The following is a 16647-nucleotide window of genomic DNA, read 5'->3' on the forward strand; positions in this document are numbered from 1 at the left end:
ATACAAATGAAAATAACAAATTCGAGTATTTACTATAAATAATTGATTTGATTTTTATACCCTACACCACTATTGTGGGGGGGATTTTATGGGTTGTTGTTCTATCTAAAGTAAATATACATAGGTCCTCCACCCATATCAAAGTATAACAATCGGTTATACCCAATACAACTGAACTACCCGAATGAGCTTATTACTATGTTAAATATGTAAGAATCTCAAAAAAATTTACACTATTTTTACGTAAGTCTTAGTACCCTTACAAACCCCCCTTCAGAAATTAACTTGAAAGTCCATGTGATGAAATGCAGCATAAATAAATTTCAAGTAAACATAAATTCTTCTTAGGTGGATTGTATGTGGATCGATCCATATTTGACCCTAGACCCCATATATTATAAATAAATACCCAGTAAAAACTTTAATTACCATGTAAGGGGTTATAATGCGAAAATTTACCTACACAATAGCATTTTAAGTCATTATTTTAACATGGTGATGTCATTGGAGGCAAGTAAAGTACTTACTACAAACGATTACAAGTAATTAGAAAAAGTTGTTATTGTAAATCGCATTTAAAAACATATACAGCTTTTATATCTTCACTGGCAAGATGACTAATGAATTATACTAATTATCCAAACGATATGTAGTAGTCATTAAAAGTTATGTTGTTAGGTAAGTAATTACAATTGAAAGGCATTACCTACTTTTTGCGTGGCCCAGGAAAACTTACATTGAAAAGTAATGAGTTAAAAAGCCAATAAAACCTCCTTTCACTACTTCTTTACTCGCATTTTAAGTCATTATTTTAACACGGTGATGTCATTGGAGGCAAATGCTTCCACGCTTCGCTTACAAATAGGGAACAATTTCTCTTACAAAGAAGTTGTTTAGTAAGTTGTTTTGTTTTTTAATACTAAACGAGCCAGCGAGAATACGGGACTTCGGTTTGTTAGTCAAATGTTCTACTCAGTCCACCACTGCTTAGCTATTTTATTGCGCGTTAAATAATGGTTTTCATATACAAATTTAATTTTGTTTTCTTTTTTGTAAAACACAATTCTTAACACGCAGACAAAGCGGAAAATAAAGTACTTCTATATCAGATTATAAGAAAGTTATTACTAGAGTACTAGAGTAATACAGACGGTAAGTAGTAGTCATTAAAAAGTAAGTGGTTATGTAAGTACAACCCATTACCGAGTTTGGGGATTGTATCTTAAAATTGGAGGCACGTAAATCAATTTCAAAGTTGCCCTAGCACACTGTGTTTTCAAATCAAAATCGTATGTTCTTTAAACTTTAAGGTCCCTTTACAGGGGCATAAGAGCTAATTATAAAAAAACTGAGTAAACATTGTTAATAGTATTAACTTAATACAAATGGTCCACACTTTCTTGTACATATAGATTTCGTCATGTGTTAAAAGTAACTGTTGCACGGTGTAATAATATTTTTGTTAAAAACTTTTTAATGTATGTATTAATGCTTACTAAATTAAATATATCTCAATTATTTTACCACATAGAATTCCAAACTTCAACAATTTCATAAACATTGGAATAAGCTTTTACTGAATGTAAATTTTGTATTTATTGGACTCACCTTTGCCCTGTCTTAGTCCTTTAAACTTAGGTCTCAAATATGTAAATATTTGTATTTAACAATATAGTATATAACTTGACAAAAAAACCCTTCTAATGACTAAACATATCTTCTCAGGAATGTCTCTGAAATAAAATTATAACCACCAGGACCCGCCGAGATAGGAATTTGTCATTTTAAAACAAGTTAGAGTGCTATATTCGGCTGAGCCGAATCTTAAATACCCTCCACCAGCTACTTTTATATTAATACTTTTCTAATTGATCAAATATTTGTAGAAATAAGTCTTCTCATGTCTTAAATATAAAAGTCCCAAGATTTAAACAGCTTAGATCTATTACAATTCCAAGATTTATTGAACATTATAAACGCCATTTTCTTTTATATTTTTATAGTGCTTAGCAATATTTAATAATTTGCATGTATGCATGTGTGTGAAAGATTTAAGGATTTTGAAAATACATACATATATATAATTTTGTTCTACACAAATTGATAATGCAAATAGTTAAATAAGGTTAAAGCGCTTTTAAGGGCAGTTCCTAGTATGGGAGATAAGATCAATTATAGACCGATCGTAAAAAATTCTTTAAAGGTATTTTCAGACTACAATACTGAGTATTAACACACTTCAAATTAAAAATATTATGAAAATAATTCGCATTTTCAAAAAATCAATCTGAAAAATACATTTTATGTTTACACTATAACATTTGTAATATTTTTTATCCAATTTTCAATTATTTATGCACTTTTCGTTCTTATTTTTAATGTATTTTACACTTTTTGTTTGTTTTTTATTGTATTTATAAAATACATACCGAATACGTTTGAAAATAAAAAGGTTTTTAATTGTTTTAAAAAATTTATGAATACCGACCGTATGCCAAAAAAATCAGTAATATTTTTGAAAATCAAATTACAAATTATATTTAGACTAGTAAATTGTATTATGATACAAATATTTTTGACAAGTATTAATACTCAGTATTGTAGTCTGAAAATACCTTAAGCAAAATTTCTGTACATAAAAGCTATATTTCAGTCAAATTTTGTATCTATATCGTAATTTAGTATAGCTTTATTTGGTAATGAGTAATGTGCGTTTAAGAGATTTTCGTAAAAGGAGCTTGTATGGGAGCTATTACCAATTGTGTATATAAAGACAAAATTTCAAAATTCTGTATCTATATCATTATTTGGTAATGAATATTGTTCATCTAAGTGATTTTCTGGAGGGGGCCTAGTATGAGAGCTATGACCAAATATGGACCGATCGGGATCGAGTAATATTTCTATGCATATGGGCAATACTTATACCAAATTTTATATGGATATCTTAATTTAGTAATGAGTTATGCGCGTTTAAGTGATTTTCGGGAGGGGACCTTGTATGGGAGCTATGACCAATTATGGACCGATCGGAAAAAACTTTCAGAGTAATATTTCTATGCATATGAGTAATACTTATTTATACCAAATTTTATATGGATATCTTAATTTAGTAATGAGTTATGCGCGTTTAAGTGATTTTCGGGAGGGGACCTTGTATGGGAGCTATGACCAATTATGGACCGATCGGAAAAAACTTTCACAGTAATATTTCTATGCATATGGGCAATACTTATACCAAATTTTATATGGATATCTTAATTTAGTAATGAGTTATGCGCGTTTAAGTGATTTTCGGAAGGGGACCTTGTATGGGAGCTATGACCAATTATGGACCGATCGGGAAAAAAACTTTCACAGTAACATTTCTGTGCATATGAGTAATACTTACACCAAATTTTATATGGATATCTTAATTTAGTAATGAGCTATGCGCGTTTAAGTGATTTTCGGGAGGGGACCTTGTATGGGAGCTATGACCAATTATGAACCGATCGGGAAAAAATTTCCCAGTAACATTTCTGTGCATATGAGTAATACTTATTTATACCAAATTTTATATGGATATCTTAATTTAGTAATGAGCTATGCGCGTTTAAGTGATTTTCGGGAGGGAACCTTGTATGGGAGCTATGACCAATTATGGACCGATCGGGAAAAAATTTCTCAGTAACATTTCTGTGCATATGAGTAATACTTATACCAAATTTTATATGGATATCTTAATTTAGTAATGAGCTATGCGCGTTTAAGTGATTTTCGGGAGGGGACCTTGTATGGGAGCTATGTCCAATTATGGACCGATCCAGAAAATTTTTTCTCTGAATGAATTCTATTGACATAAGATTTTAATTTGTAAAATTTTGTGAAGATATCAACATTCTGACGGAAGTTATTAACAAAAACCCCATTTTCCGGGAATATGTACTTTTGTATGGGAGGTATATGAAATTGTGGACCGATTCTAGCAATTTTCAGCAGGAATTAAGCTCTTGTGTAGAAACGAATGTACGGTGATTTTCATGGAGTTACCTTGCATAGTTTTTGAGAAAATTACATCAGAATGTGTAAAAAATGCTTATTTTTTCGAGGTTGTTTTAAATTTTGATTCATAACTTTTCCCGGTGTGAACCGATTTTGCCCATTTTCAATACCAAACAACTTAGGAAAATGAAGAACATTTTGAGTGAATTTGGTTAAACTCTATTGCTTCGTTTTATCGTGAGCGTGTTTTACACAGACGGACATAGCTAAATCGACTCAGAATTTGATAAGGACCCAGAATATATATACTTTGTTGGGTCTCAGATGAATATTTCTTGGTGTTACACACGGAATGACAAAGTTATATATACCCTCTATCACCACTGATGGTGGTGGAGGGTATAACAAGTGCTATGTTCGACTGTGCCGAATCTTAAATACCCTCCACCATGTACAGGATATATAAATCATTAAATTTTAACGATTGATTTACATAAATTTACCTTAACATATCCTTCATTTTCATTATGCCTTCAAATATGTAAAACCATGTAAAACGGAACTAACACATAACACATAATGTACTAAATTTAACAAATGTTAAACTATGATAAATGTTTAACATAATTTGTATGTGTGTGAAAATGATGTATTATAAAACTTTTTATATCATTTTGTTTGTAAAAACTTGTGATCCGATTTTTACGATTTTCAACATTGATTATCCTAGTACCAAAATCTATATGTTGGACAAATCCATTGATCTGCTTTATGTAAAAAATGGACAAGACCCCAGCCTTATGTATAAGCATTTATCAACCAAAAACATAACTTCCAAAGAAGCGAATAAGAAGTAGAATTTACTCTATGGAAGTACTAAAAAAGGCCTGCAGAAGTGATGATTTTAACACAGACTTGTCATAGGAAGGATGTTCTTTTTATTTGATTCCAAATTCACTACTTCTGAAGTCATTCGCAGAAGTAATTTTTACGTTCTTCCTTTGGAAGTTATTTTGAATTGAAATTGTAGTATTATAGAATATCACTAATTTGACTTAAATAATATTAACATTATTAAGAGAAATAAACTCATTTAACACAGAAGCCCAAAAATAATATTTTTTTAACTCATAAAAATGTAAGACCAAATTAAACAGTTACGTTTTCTCACTGTGCGCATTTTTTTGATCGCGCGTTAGCAGTGAAAATCTTACATTTATGTAAAAATCGCCAGTTAGCAAACATAAGCAATAGTAATTAATGGTGCAGTGGTGCAGTTTGGTAAAATAAAACAACTTTTTAACTCACTTTTTAACTTAATTTATGGTTGGTATATGAAATTATGGTCCGATTTTCAGCATACTTGATCCTTGTATGTAAAAGGATATATCTGCAAGATTTTTTTTAGAGGTTGTGTGAAATTTTTACTCATATCTCAGAACCTATTGAACCAATTTTGTAGATTTTCAATACCAAACTGACCGCACAATAATGAATGTTTTGGGTGAATTCCATTGCTTTGTTTTTACGTGAGCGTGTTGTACACAGACAGATGGACATAGCTAAATCGACTCAGATTTTCACAAGGACCCAGAATATATGTATGTATATACATACTTTGTTGGGTCTCAGAAGAATATTTCTTGGTGTTACAAATGGAATGACAAAGTTATCACCACTGATGGTGGTGGAAGGTATAAAAAATGTATTTTGGGCAAATTTATTACTCTATCAAATTTTAACGGGAAAAATATATGTATATGATAGACAATTTTAAACTGCATAGTTAGATTCAAAAACACCAAATCTACATAAAAGGGAAGGAAACTTTCTTAAAAACAGGTTTATAATGGTATAGTTTCATATATCTAGACCCTACTGTAACTTCAAAAATAGCTATTACAGATCTTTTTAAATATATTCTTTGAATTAGGAGACACAATTCTATAAAAAATGAGCTTTAAATAATTTTGTTCAGCTAGCAGCAGTTTTAATTTTTAATAGGAATAAAACTCGTATGGTGCGGGAATGTTGTGTTTCTTATTATTTTTTATGGACTTTTTGATTAGGGGGTGTCATCACACTAATGTATGTATATAGACATTTCCACCGAAAATTCTGCTTTTGTCACATCATGAAAATTAAAAGCTTGAACAAAACCTTTCTTAGATTGTCGAGGTCAACATTTTCGCTAACAAAATCTCGGCTCTAAGTATGAAAATGAATATGTAGGACCATAGACGTATGTGTGATTTTTGACTTTGTAAACGTAATGGTGAGATATAAATGTTAATACATCGAAATATTCCAAATTTCGTTTAGTTATGATCTTTTGTATAGATTATTATTCAATTTAATTTAAACAAATCCCTCGTTTTTAAATAATATTAATTACAGCTTACTTGTTGTAGTGTATGTATGTCTTCGCCTATTTCTTTCAATTAATTCGGCATCACCCAAACAATCTCCAGGACCACAAATCTTTTCTATTCGATTTACCCAACAATTTTGTATCTAAATTTAAGAGAAAACACAAAAATAAAACAAATTTAAATTTTGTCTGCTTAACCCATTGACTTACGTGATCAAAAACATTTTTGCTGACTTCAACTTCGCCTGTAAGAATAAAATATACCATCATTGGCCAGTCACCTTCTTTAATTAGTGTTCTTCCAGGGCCAATTACCATAAATTTTACACATTTAGCTAATCGAGCACGAACTTTCTGTGTGATAAAGGAATTATTATGAATTAATACTAAAGAACTAAAAATATAACAAGTATGAATGTATAGTCGGGCATGACCGACCATATGGTACCCTACACCAGTGATTATGTGAAAAATGTTGATTATTTTTTTTAATTTGTTTTTTACCTAAATTCCAAAATATTATTACAATTTGTTGACAAAAAAAAAAAAGAGATTTTCTACAAGAGGGTTTATATGTGGGTAAGGGTAAATATGGGCCTATCTTAATAAATATTGGTAGAGGAATTTATGTCTACATTAATGTTATTTGTGCAGAATTTCATCGTTTTATTAGTGTTTGTTACTGAATTTTGACCTTCAAATCATTTTCCCAAGGGGAGTTTGTATGGCTAGGCGAAATAGTGGACAAATTTTAACCATCAATAAGCGTTGTCCATGGGTCAAAAGAAAGGTATGTGTCAATAATAATAAATCGACTAAGAAAGTGATTCTATATATAGATTGGTATACTTTAAAGTATACTTCAAGGTACAGGACAAATATTTTTTGATGATACAAACATCAGCACAAACCCCTTTATATTGGTGTAGGGTACAAAAATATTTATAAATACAACCGGTGGAATTTTGTTGAAACAATTTAGACCAGACATCAAAGACACTAATTGTTTTCGTTCATCAACAGTGCGTATTGCATGATGCGTTCTAATCAACGATTTTTCCTAAAAAAGAGGGGTTTTTTAATGTTCGTTAAGAAGTGAAATTTTTAGTAATACATAATTTAAACTTACTGCCATTGTGAGTAGACCTATTTTACGCTGGGTCCTCACAAGCATAGCAATATTTTTTTTGACATTTAATGATAATTTTTGTTCAGCAGCATCCACCAGCCATATCCGATTTAACGAGACACTTCGTATTAAACTTCGAAATCGCGATCGTGCCATTTTTCTTTTCTTGCCTTCTTCCGCATCACGTGTCCTTTTAACCATTTTAAATTAATTTATTTTTAAATATTTTTTCACAAAAGTTTAACTGAATTTTTAATTTTCTTTCGCCAGTGAAACAGTTTATTTTTTATTTTTAAGACATAAAAAGTTTTTGAAATGCCAGTTAATTACAAATTCAAACTTTTTCGTTTTAAAATTGAGGTACAGGGCGAATCCTGTACTTACATTTTTATGATTAAATTTTAACTGAATTTTTAAACAATATCCTGTATTTCAAATATGTTAAAATTGGAATATACATATGGGGACAACATAATGCAACGTTAGAATTTTCAAAATATATACACCCAGACAAAAATTTCAACCAAATTTGGAAAAAATGGAAAATTTGCTTGGATTCCCTTGAGTTGTATACAAATATTTCTTTCAAGTTTTTCACACATACTAATTAATGGTCAAAGTTCGTTTGAAATTGCTTCTGTGACGTGGCTGCAGGCAATTTTAATGCAAGTTTACTTTTCAAGATGTCATTGTCATTATAGGTACATAATTATTAATTTTGTTCACAAAATTATTTTATTTAAATCTATTTTTTTTAATAAAGAATACAAATAAATTGTCTTTTGAAGAAAAATAAATCGCAATGATTGAAACTAAATTTCCTATTAAAATAGTTTATTGTTTCTCCTTAAAATTTTATGAATGTTTGATGGTGTATTTTCCGTTTCTGTTAGAATTGGTTTATTATAGAATCTATACGCCATATAACATTCCCTCGAAATTTACACTCAAAATATCATCAGAAAATAATTCATTTTTGTGAAATATAATTTGGTATACATCTAACAAATGTTAAAAAGGCCTAGTTAGCAGTAAAAAGTTCTAATTTTTCTCCCATCATTTCTTCATTATGCACCAATGCCATAAGATATTGAGCCAAACAACTATTTGTATCATTCGGCTGATGAATATGAAGATGAGCAAATGCACATCTCAATGTAGTTCCCATGGAATCTCGAATTTCTTTGGCAATGGAGTCGACGATTTCTGTTGATTTTCCCTGAGGTACCCATTCATATTCATTCAAATGGCACACTTGAGATTTGCATACTCTGAGCAAACGAAAGAATGGATCCAGAACACTCTCACACTTTCTTATATAGGATAACTCTTTGGCGAACTGTTTATTTATTTCGTTTAAGTCTTTTTCGCAATTCTTTATGATTTCTGCATCATTAGCCTGAACTGCAAAAGACTTCAAATGGTTGATGGTTTTCTGGTGAAAATGTTTCAGTCTCATTTTTTCAACCTGTAATTGTTCAAAACACTTCTTGGATTCCTCAATAATTTCTTCTCGTTTCTTTTGCAAATTTTCAATGCGCTTGTTGAAACTTTCTGTTATAGCGTCAATATTTTCAACATTCCTTTGAAACTCATCAAGCCTTTCATCCGATGCACAAGCCAATTTACGCAATTCAGAACAGTGAAAAACAACATTGTCTATTGACTGTTTGAACTCTTTTTGAATATTCCTTAATTCGATATTAATGCTTTGGTAGTCATTATCGAAACATGTTAAGTAATTCAGTAGCTCCCTTATACATTTCTTGTGAGGATTAGGTAATTCTACACTGTGAGCTGTTAGCATTTTGAAGAGGAATATTCCAAGAAATTGTTTTGTAAAAAATATATCAAATCTGTTATCTAACAAAAATGAATTGTTTAATTTAAGTTTTTTTTTCTACTTGAGTAATTTGTCAATGAATAATTTTAACAATTTTTAAATATTTGTTTTGTGATATCTACCGAACAAAAAGATTTTTTAATTTAAAATTCGCAAGGCATAGAAATTATTCTTTTACATTGAGAAAGTGTTTGCAAATTTCAGTAAATAAATAAAATGATTACTATAAGTTGTGTGAAACACTGTGAAATTAAGATTTTAAATTGTGTTAATTTTAAGTTATTTGTTTAACATGTAAAAACTGAGTTTTAAACCCATCAATTAAGTATTAAACAGGCGATAGAGTTTATTCCGAACGGGGTCACTTTTCTTTCTCTCATATGCGACAACACTATAAAGCAATTTTCGCTAGGACCATTAGGTGAAAAGTTACACTAATTTGAATAAAACCCTGTATGACCAAAATGTCCAACTTTGACCCCCTCTAAGTCCGGTTTATAATCAGCGGAGTCGATTAAGACATGACCATCTGTCTGTCTGTCCGTCTGTATGTTTGTTGAAATCAGTTTTTATAGACCCCAGATATCCGAAAATCGGTCCACAAATACCGGAGATATAAGCAAAAATCCGAGACAACCTCTGAAAATTTCATACAAAATTGAGGTTTTTCGTGCATTCTGAGTCAGAAATTATAAACAAATAACAACAACACACTTAATCAAAATAATTTTTGTTTTTGTACTTACTTGCATAGAGAAACATAGAGAGGAAACCTGTCAAAATTTTTTTGAAAACATAAAGTAGGCTGTTCACACATATGGGTACTGTGTATTCAACATACCACCTGTTAGATTTCCCCACAGTCATTTGTCAAATTAAATGTAAATAAATAAAATATTTTTAGTTTTATATAAAAAATTCAAAATTATGTATGTATGTTCCCGTACTCGTCTGGATTTCCATTTTTTGACTTGTCCCGGTTATTGCAGTGGTCCCTTCGGGATGGCTGTGGTTTAAACAAAAAATTACGGGTTAAATCTATATTTCTGGATAAGTTCGGTGCTGTGGCCTTATACGACCACTGGGTAAGCTTGTTAGACGACTCACCATCACCACTTTGTGCTCCTTAAACTTTGCTCATGTACTCGAGCTACCTAATCTCTGACCATTGCTTAACTACAGAGATGCAAAAACATCACTTCAGTTTTCAACAACGAATGTGTGATTGGGCAATAGCACCTAGAGACGTAATCAGTGGATACACTGTGGTCTGGTATGGACAGAGTAAACCCTAAATATACCCTGACATGGAAGGCGTACATACCAAATGGAACACTCCAATAACCGGGACAAGACAAAGGTGGAAACTCAGCCCCGTGGTATCAAATTATAAGGCTGCCTGGTTCGGCTCCTGTTCAAATAATTTTAAGGAATGCCCGATTATACATTTAGCATCGCCAGTTTATAATCCCGGCAAACCGGATTGCAATAACATCAAGATAGGGAAGAGTTAGTGTCAAAGAAATAATTTACTATTTTAAAACTCTAAATCGAATTTAAACTTTAAATCAGTTTCTCTTTTTAAAGAACCGTAAATGTTTAATATTAAATAAAATTAATAACATTTTTTAAACGTTTGATTTTGTGTTTGTTGGGTTATTTCAAATATGGGGAATATACTAATACTACCATAAGTATTTCTACTACTACCATGGCATAATGATTTACAGGTAGTCCCAATTCTACAACAAATACAACTAAGCAAAAACAACATTGAATTTGTTTTTGTAAAAATATTTTCTAACTGTCAAATGGAAAAATAAATAAAATAAAAAAAATAATTTTTTTTCAATATTTAAATGAAAATAATGAAATTTGCATGTAATTGCAAATACAAAATGTATGTTTCGGTCATTAGTAGGTCGCCTATGGAATGATGACGTTCTTTGGTGTTTGCACAAACATTCCTTGCTGAAGCTCTTCAATTTTTTAGGTGCAAGAGGGTGAGCGGATAGCTTCATAGGGAGTCATATAGCAAGTTCGCATGGCCATCGGCTCAGTTGAAGCAAGTTCGAGGTACTTGAGAACTCGAGAAGCATTACGGATTTACATTGATCTTTTAATATTCGTGAAGATATTGGGGGATAATCCATAATGGATGAGGTTAATTTCTTAAAGAATTGCGCAGCCAACCTTTTATAGATTAATAACAATTATTTAAATTCTGATAATTTTAGTTTTTGAGGTTGCGATTGAGTTGCGTTCCTTGCCTGCACGCCTTGAACCACGTACTAAAGTTTTCTCTGCATCTTAATTTTGTTCGAGGTTTTCTGTGCCGATTTTTCGATTTTTTTGGTCCCGAGGATTTTGAAGAGCTGCGACAAGGAGTATTTGTACAATTATCTACACTTTAGTAATTGTTTTTACACATTTTAATATATAAAAACGAATGTGGTGTAAAAAACACACATTTTTTTAAATTTTTATTTGTAAATAAAACCGAAAAATAAAAATAAAATAACAAATGTAAATAAACTTTGACAGTTAGGAACAAAACAAATCGAACAAAAAATTATCAGCTGTCTTATTGACTTCACCTGTAAATTAATACATCTTGACTACTACATTCAATCGACTCAGGTTTTTGACAACAGACTTAGGTCCTTGACAGCAGAGTTTCCGCTCTATATCTTACTTGTTTATAAAAACAAAGCAACCCAATAAACCAAAGAACGATATGATAGAGAAAACGGTATTAAGGCCCAAATAGACTATACAAGTGGCTTATCAAACATACTTTTTTCATTCGCACACACTCTACACAAACATTGCTCGTACAAACACCGATTTTTTCACGTTTTTGTGGACTTTCAAAGATACAGATCTCAATTTTTCTTAGAAATGAAAATTTTTTGAACAATTTTTTATTAATGAATATAAACCATACAAATGGTTTGACAAAAATTTAATATGTTTGTGTAAAAATCAAAATTTTTTTAACTTTTGTACAAACAAACAGCAAGCATTTGTACAAACACGAAACACCCTCATACACTACACAACAGGCTTCCACAAACATAAAATATTGGTATGTTTGTCAAGCCGCTTGTGTAGTCTATTTGGGCCTTTACTTTATAAAGGCGATTATAAACTTCAAACATTAAAATAGTTTACAAAAATTAAAAATTTCAAACAACAAAGGAAAGCTGAGAAGAAAATTGAAATAATATCAATTAAAATATCAATAAATACGCGATCTTCATACGAGAACGACTATCACTTCCCAATAAACTAATCGATATCGAAACGATATCTCTTACATAGGTGATAAAAAATATCATAAGTGATAGTCGTTTTCGTATCGAGAAAGATAGTATATTCGCACTAAATGGTACCTTTCTTCATGATATCGTTTTTCCATAAAATTACGAAAATTCGGACCTTTAAATACAGTAATTCCTTGCAAACACCATGGATAACAGAACAAAAACACATATCATCGTTTGCGTAGAACTTTAATCAAATTTGAAAATGCTTATAAGATAGCAACCTAGAAAATATTAAATTACTCAAAACGCGCAGAAATGCGTTTAGGTTATTCATTTCTTCCCAATAAACCAAACGATATTATAACGATATCGAAACGATATCACTTAGGTGATAAAAAATATCATAAGTGATACTCGTTCTCGTATCGAGAACGATAGTATTTACGTACTAAATGGTACCTTTCCTTATGATATCGTTTTTCCATAAAATTATGATATCGTTTTCGCTATCATAATTTCCAAAAATAATGATAGTTAAATCGCCTTTTTCCGTTTTTTTTTCTGTATGCTCTTTTATTCTTAAAATTTCATTTAAAACGCTATTTAACTTAATATTTCGCTATTATACATATAAAAAAGCCTGAAAAGGGAAGGATTGCATTCATTTGTACATATTTACATACATACATACATTAATACATATTTTAAAGTAATCATATTTTTCATCACATTATGCATTGTCTTGCAAATACCTGAAACTTTTCAAAATTGCATACATGTCAACTTACCACAAAACTGAAGTATCGAACGAAATTCGCGTATTTATTTGGAATATTTATCAATAATTTAGTTGATTTTATTTTAATATCCTTTTTAGTTTTCTTATGTTACAAAATTTTTATTGAAATTATTTTTATGTTTGAAGTTTTTTTCAAATGTTTGTATTTTCTTAATTTTTTTATTGGAAACAAAATAATATAAAACGATATTATAATAATATCGTTTTAAATAATGAAATATGATATCATAATCGCCCTTTAAAAGCAATACCGTTTTCGCTATCATATCGTTCTTTGGTTTATTGGGTTCTTATTTCAGGTTTAACAAACGTTAACATTTTCTTAAAAGCTTAAAAGTTAAAATTTTAAAATCAAATTAAATTTTTTCAAGGTTATTTTAAATATTGTCTTTTTCGAAGTAATTTGACTTAAATAATAATAACGTTAATAAAGGTAATAGACACATTTATTACAAAAGCCCAAAAAATAACATTTTTATACTCTACACCACTTTAGTGGGGGCCTTTTGGTCATAATTATGTTAAATATAACTGTATAAAAAGCGGCACAAATAAGTTTCATACACTCATTGATGACCTTGCCAAATTTCATATAGATCGGGCCTCATTTAACCCCAGCTGCCATACAAAGTCCCCTTCAGAAAATTACTTGAAATAAATATAAATCTAATCACAAAATTGTATCGGGAAAGGTCCATGTTTGCCCTTAGCCCCCATATAAACCTTCTTTAAAAAAATTGTTTTTCGTCCATAAATTGCTTAAATGTATCGTAAACAAGGTTATTTTGAAGATAAATATGTTATTATGAAAAATAAATCATAATTAATATTTATAACTTAATATTATCATATGGCCGGCTACGGCCGACTTACCTGTTTATCTTATAAAAATGTAAGTGTTAAATGGCTGCCTATACCGAATATGGGACAGTGCTGACAGAAAAACTGTGACAACTTTAATTGTGGTACCTGCGTCTAAAATAAATTAACGGTTTTATTGGGTCGGTAGCCGATTGGATAGAAAATTGTCCACAATGCATAGCAGCCAAAGGTCCAATAAGAAGAAGTCGTGAACAACTTCATCATTCCGGAGACCGTTACGTTCTAGTGGACTTGAACTATTTCAGCAAATGGCCAGAAGTATATGCTATTCCCAATCAGGAAACTAGAATAGTCGAAGGCGTGTTTGTGAATAACTGGATGGGTCGTTATGGTGTACCATTTGGTATACATTCTGACCAGGGCAGACATTTTGAATCCGAATGTGCGATTTATAGGGAATAACAAAAACTAGAACAGCTCCACTACATCCTCAATCCAATGGTAAGGTCGAAAGATTCAATCGCACACTGGAGGAATATTTGAGAAATGTGGTTAGAACATCAGAAGGACTGGGATGAACACATACCAAATTTCTGCTGGTCAACCGAACAGCCGTTCACGACTGCGCCTCTCGAACACTAGCAAAAATGAAAACTTTTCCTAAAAGCAAGACCTCAACGAACTTCATGAATTCGTGTGGAGACGAATAAAAATGACTAGGCCATGTACGATCGAACAGCAAATTTTGAAAGATTTGACTAAGGCCAGCTAGTACTACTATATAACCCGCAACGGAAGAAAGGGTTAATCCCCTTGACGAAAGTCCGTTTTTTTTCCTCCAAAATGTTCCGATGAATATTTAAATTCTCCGCTCCCCTCATGGGTAGTCCGCCAATTTATTACCAAAAATGTTTAAAAGGATGTTAAAGTTGTTCGTGTAAAATATTAAGATTCTAACTGTAATAGTTTCCAACATTAACGAATTTTTGTATTTAATTTATATGGGAGGTACCACGCCCCCTAATGCTAGTCCGCCTACTTTTTGTCCTAAATAATCATATTGACACTAAAGTGGCTCCGACAAAATTTGAGGACTCTAACTGTTATATTATCTAAAATATACGGATTTAATATTTTCGGATTTAATATTTTCTTGGCTACTCGCCCACTTGGAATTTCAAAATAAAAAGTAGCCTATTACCTATTCCAGACATACATATGAAAATTTGAATAAAATTTTTGACAACACTAAAACGTAAAGTCGATCATTGTAGAGGTGTGACTTCACTAAATGTACAAGAAGATATATGTCAGAAGTATCCGGAAGGTCTCGCTAGAGTGTCCTGGAAATGTCTAGAAGATGCCTTGGTATAAATAGCGACTCAAGAAACCAAATGAGTCAGTAATAAAACGTCATTGAGTAAATTTAATAAAGTATGCTTTTAAGTGTTGAAGATAAATATACATACCACCTTACAGTTTACTGTATAAGTTGTGTTATTTATGGAAGTGTTTGGGTATAAAACTATTTGATAAAGGGTTGTTATAATTTTAAACTATTTGACGCTTTTATTTGCAATAAAAAGAATCCGGTTTATTTCAAAGGGAAATAAGCAAACGTTTTAAAATGGAAAACGTAACATTATCATGAAAGAAATAAAAAAGGACAAATAATTTTTGGTGCATGTATCATGTGTAATTAACATTACATTCAATCATTAAATGTAGTCCTTGGCAGAACTTGCTTCAACTAATTTAAGTACATATGTAATTTTAAATTAAAAACTCAATTTTTTGGGAACTTGGGAGCTTAAGATTGGGGAGTAAATATTGTTACGTTTTACCTTTTAAAACGTTCGTTTATTTCCTTTTGAAATAAACTGGATTCTTCTTATTGCAAATAAAAGCGTCAATTTGTTAAAAACTACAACAACTCTTTATTTACACAGTTTTATACACAAATACTTTTATAACACAACTTATATAGTAGACTGTAAGGCTGTCTTTTTATCTTTAACACACGAAAGCACACTTGACTTTATTAACTTTACTCAATGACGATTTATTACAGACTGACTCATTTGGTGATTGCCACCGCTATTTATACATGGGCATCACCTTCTTTATATTTCCAGTTTATTCTGGCTCCATCATCTAGATACTTCTACTGATGTAAGTCAATGTTTAGTGGAGACACACACCTCTTCAACGCTTAGTGATGCCACCCAAATGTTAGTCGCTAAGAAATTTCGGGAACTGGCCGTTAAAAACCGTTTAGTTTAAATGCAAATTCAATTTCGTAACACTGTCCCCCGCTTAAGCCTGTTCGTCCCGAATAGGCACAGATTCACCTTTCCCATAGGCAGCTAGTCGTTCTAGGTGTACAACCTTCATTTTGCTTCTCAGGCTCTTATATTTCTGTATTCGGTA

At 31.0% G+C, this 16647-nt stretch overlaps 2 protein-coding genes across 5 annotated transcripts in view; both read right to left on the reverse strand.

Annotated features, from left to right (window-relative positions):
• The window catches only part of LOC119616274, a 38365-nt gene that overhangs the window by 17707 nt on the left and 4011 nt on the right, over positions 1-16647 (reverse strand). For 2 of the 4 annotated variants that reach the window (XM_037972612.1, XM_037972611.1), the window contains exons 2-5: positions 7485-7674; positions 7311-7415; positions 6566-6709; positions 6387-6498 (exon numbers count right to left, since the gene is read on the reverse strand). In XM_037972612.1, the coding sequence (XP_037828540.1) occupies positions 6387-6498; positions 6566-6709; positions 7311-7415; positions 7485-7674 (551 nt within the window). Of the gene's footprint in view, positions 1-6386; positions 6499-6565; positions 6710-7310; positions 7416-7469; positions 7909-16647 lie in introns of those variants that run through there. The other 2 variants (XM_037972613.1, XM_037972614.1) reach the window with 2 other exon arrangements.
• Positions 8257-9392, reverse strand: LOC119616275. The gene has a single exon (XM_037972615.1). It carries the CDS (start codon positions 9289-9291, stop codon positions 8506-8508), a length of 786 nt encoding a protein of 261 aa, XP_037828543.1. The 5' UTR covers positions 9292-9392; the 3' UTR covers positions 8257-8505.

This window comes from Lucilia sericata, unplaced genomic scaffold, assembly GCF_015586225.1.
Source record: "Lucilia sericata isolate MDLA Ls3-8-SP2 unplaced genomic scaffold, ASM1558622v1 Contig000064F_arrow, whole genome shotgun sequence".
NCBI lineage: Eukaryota > Metazoa > Arthropoda > Insecta > Diptera > Calliphoridae > Lucilia > Lucilia sericata.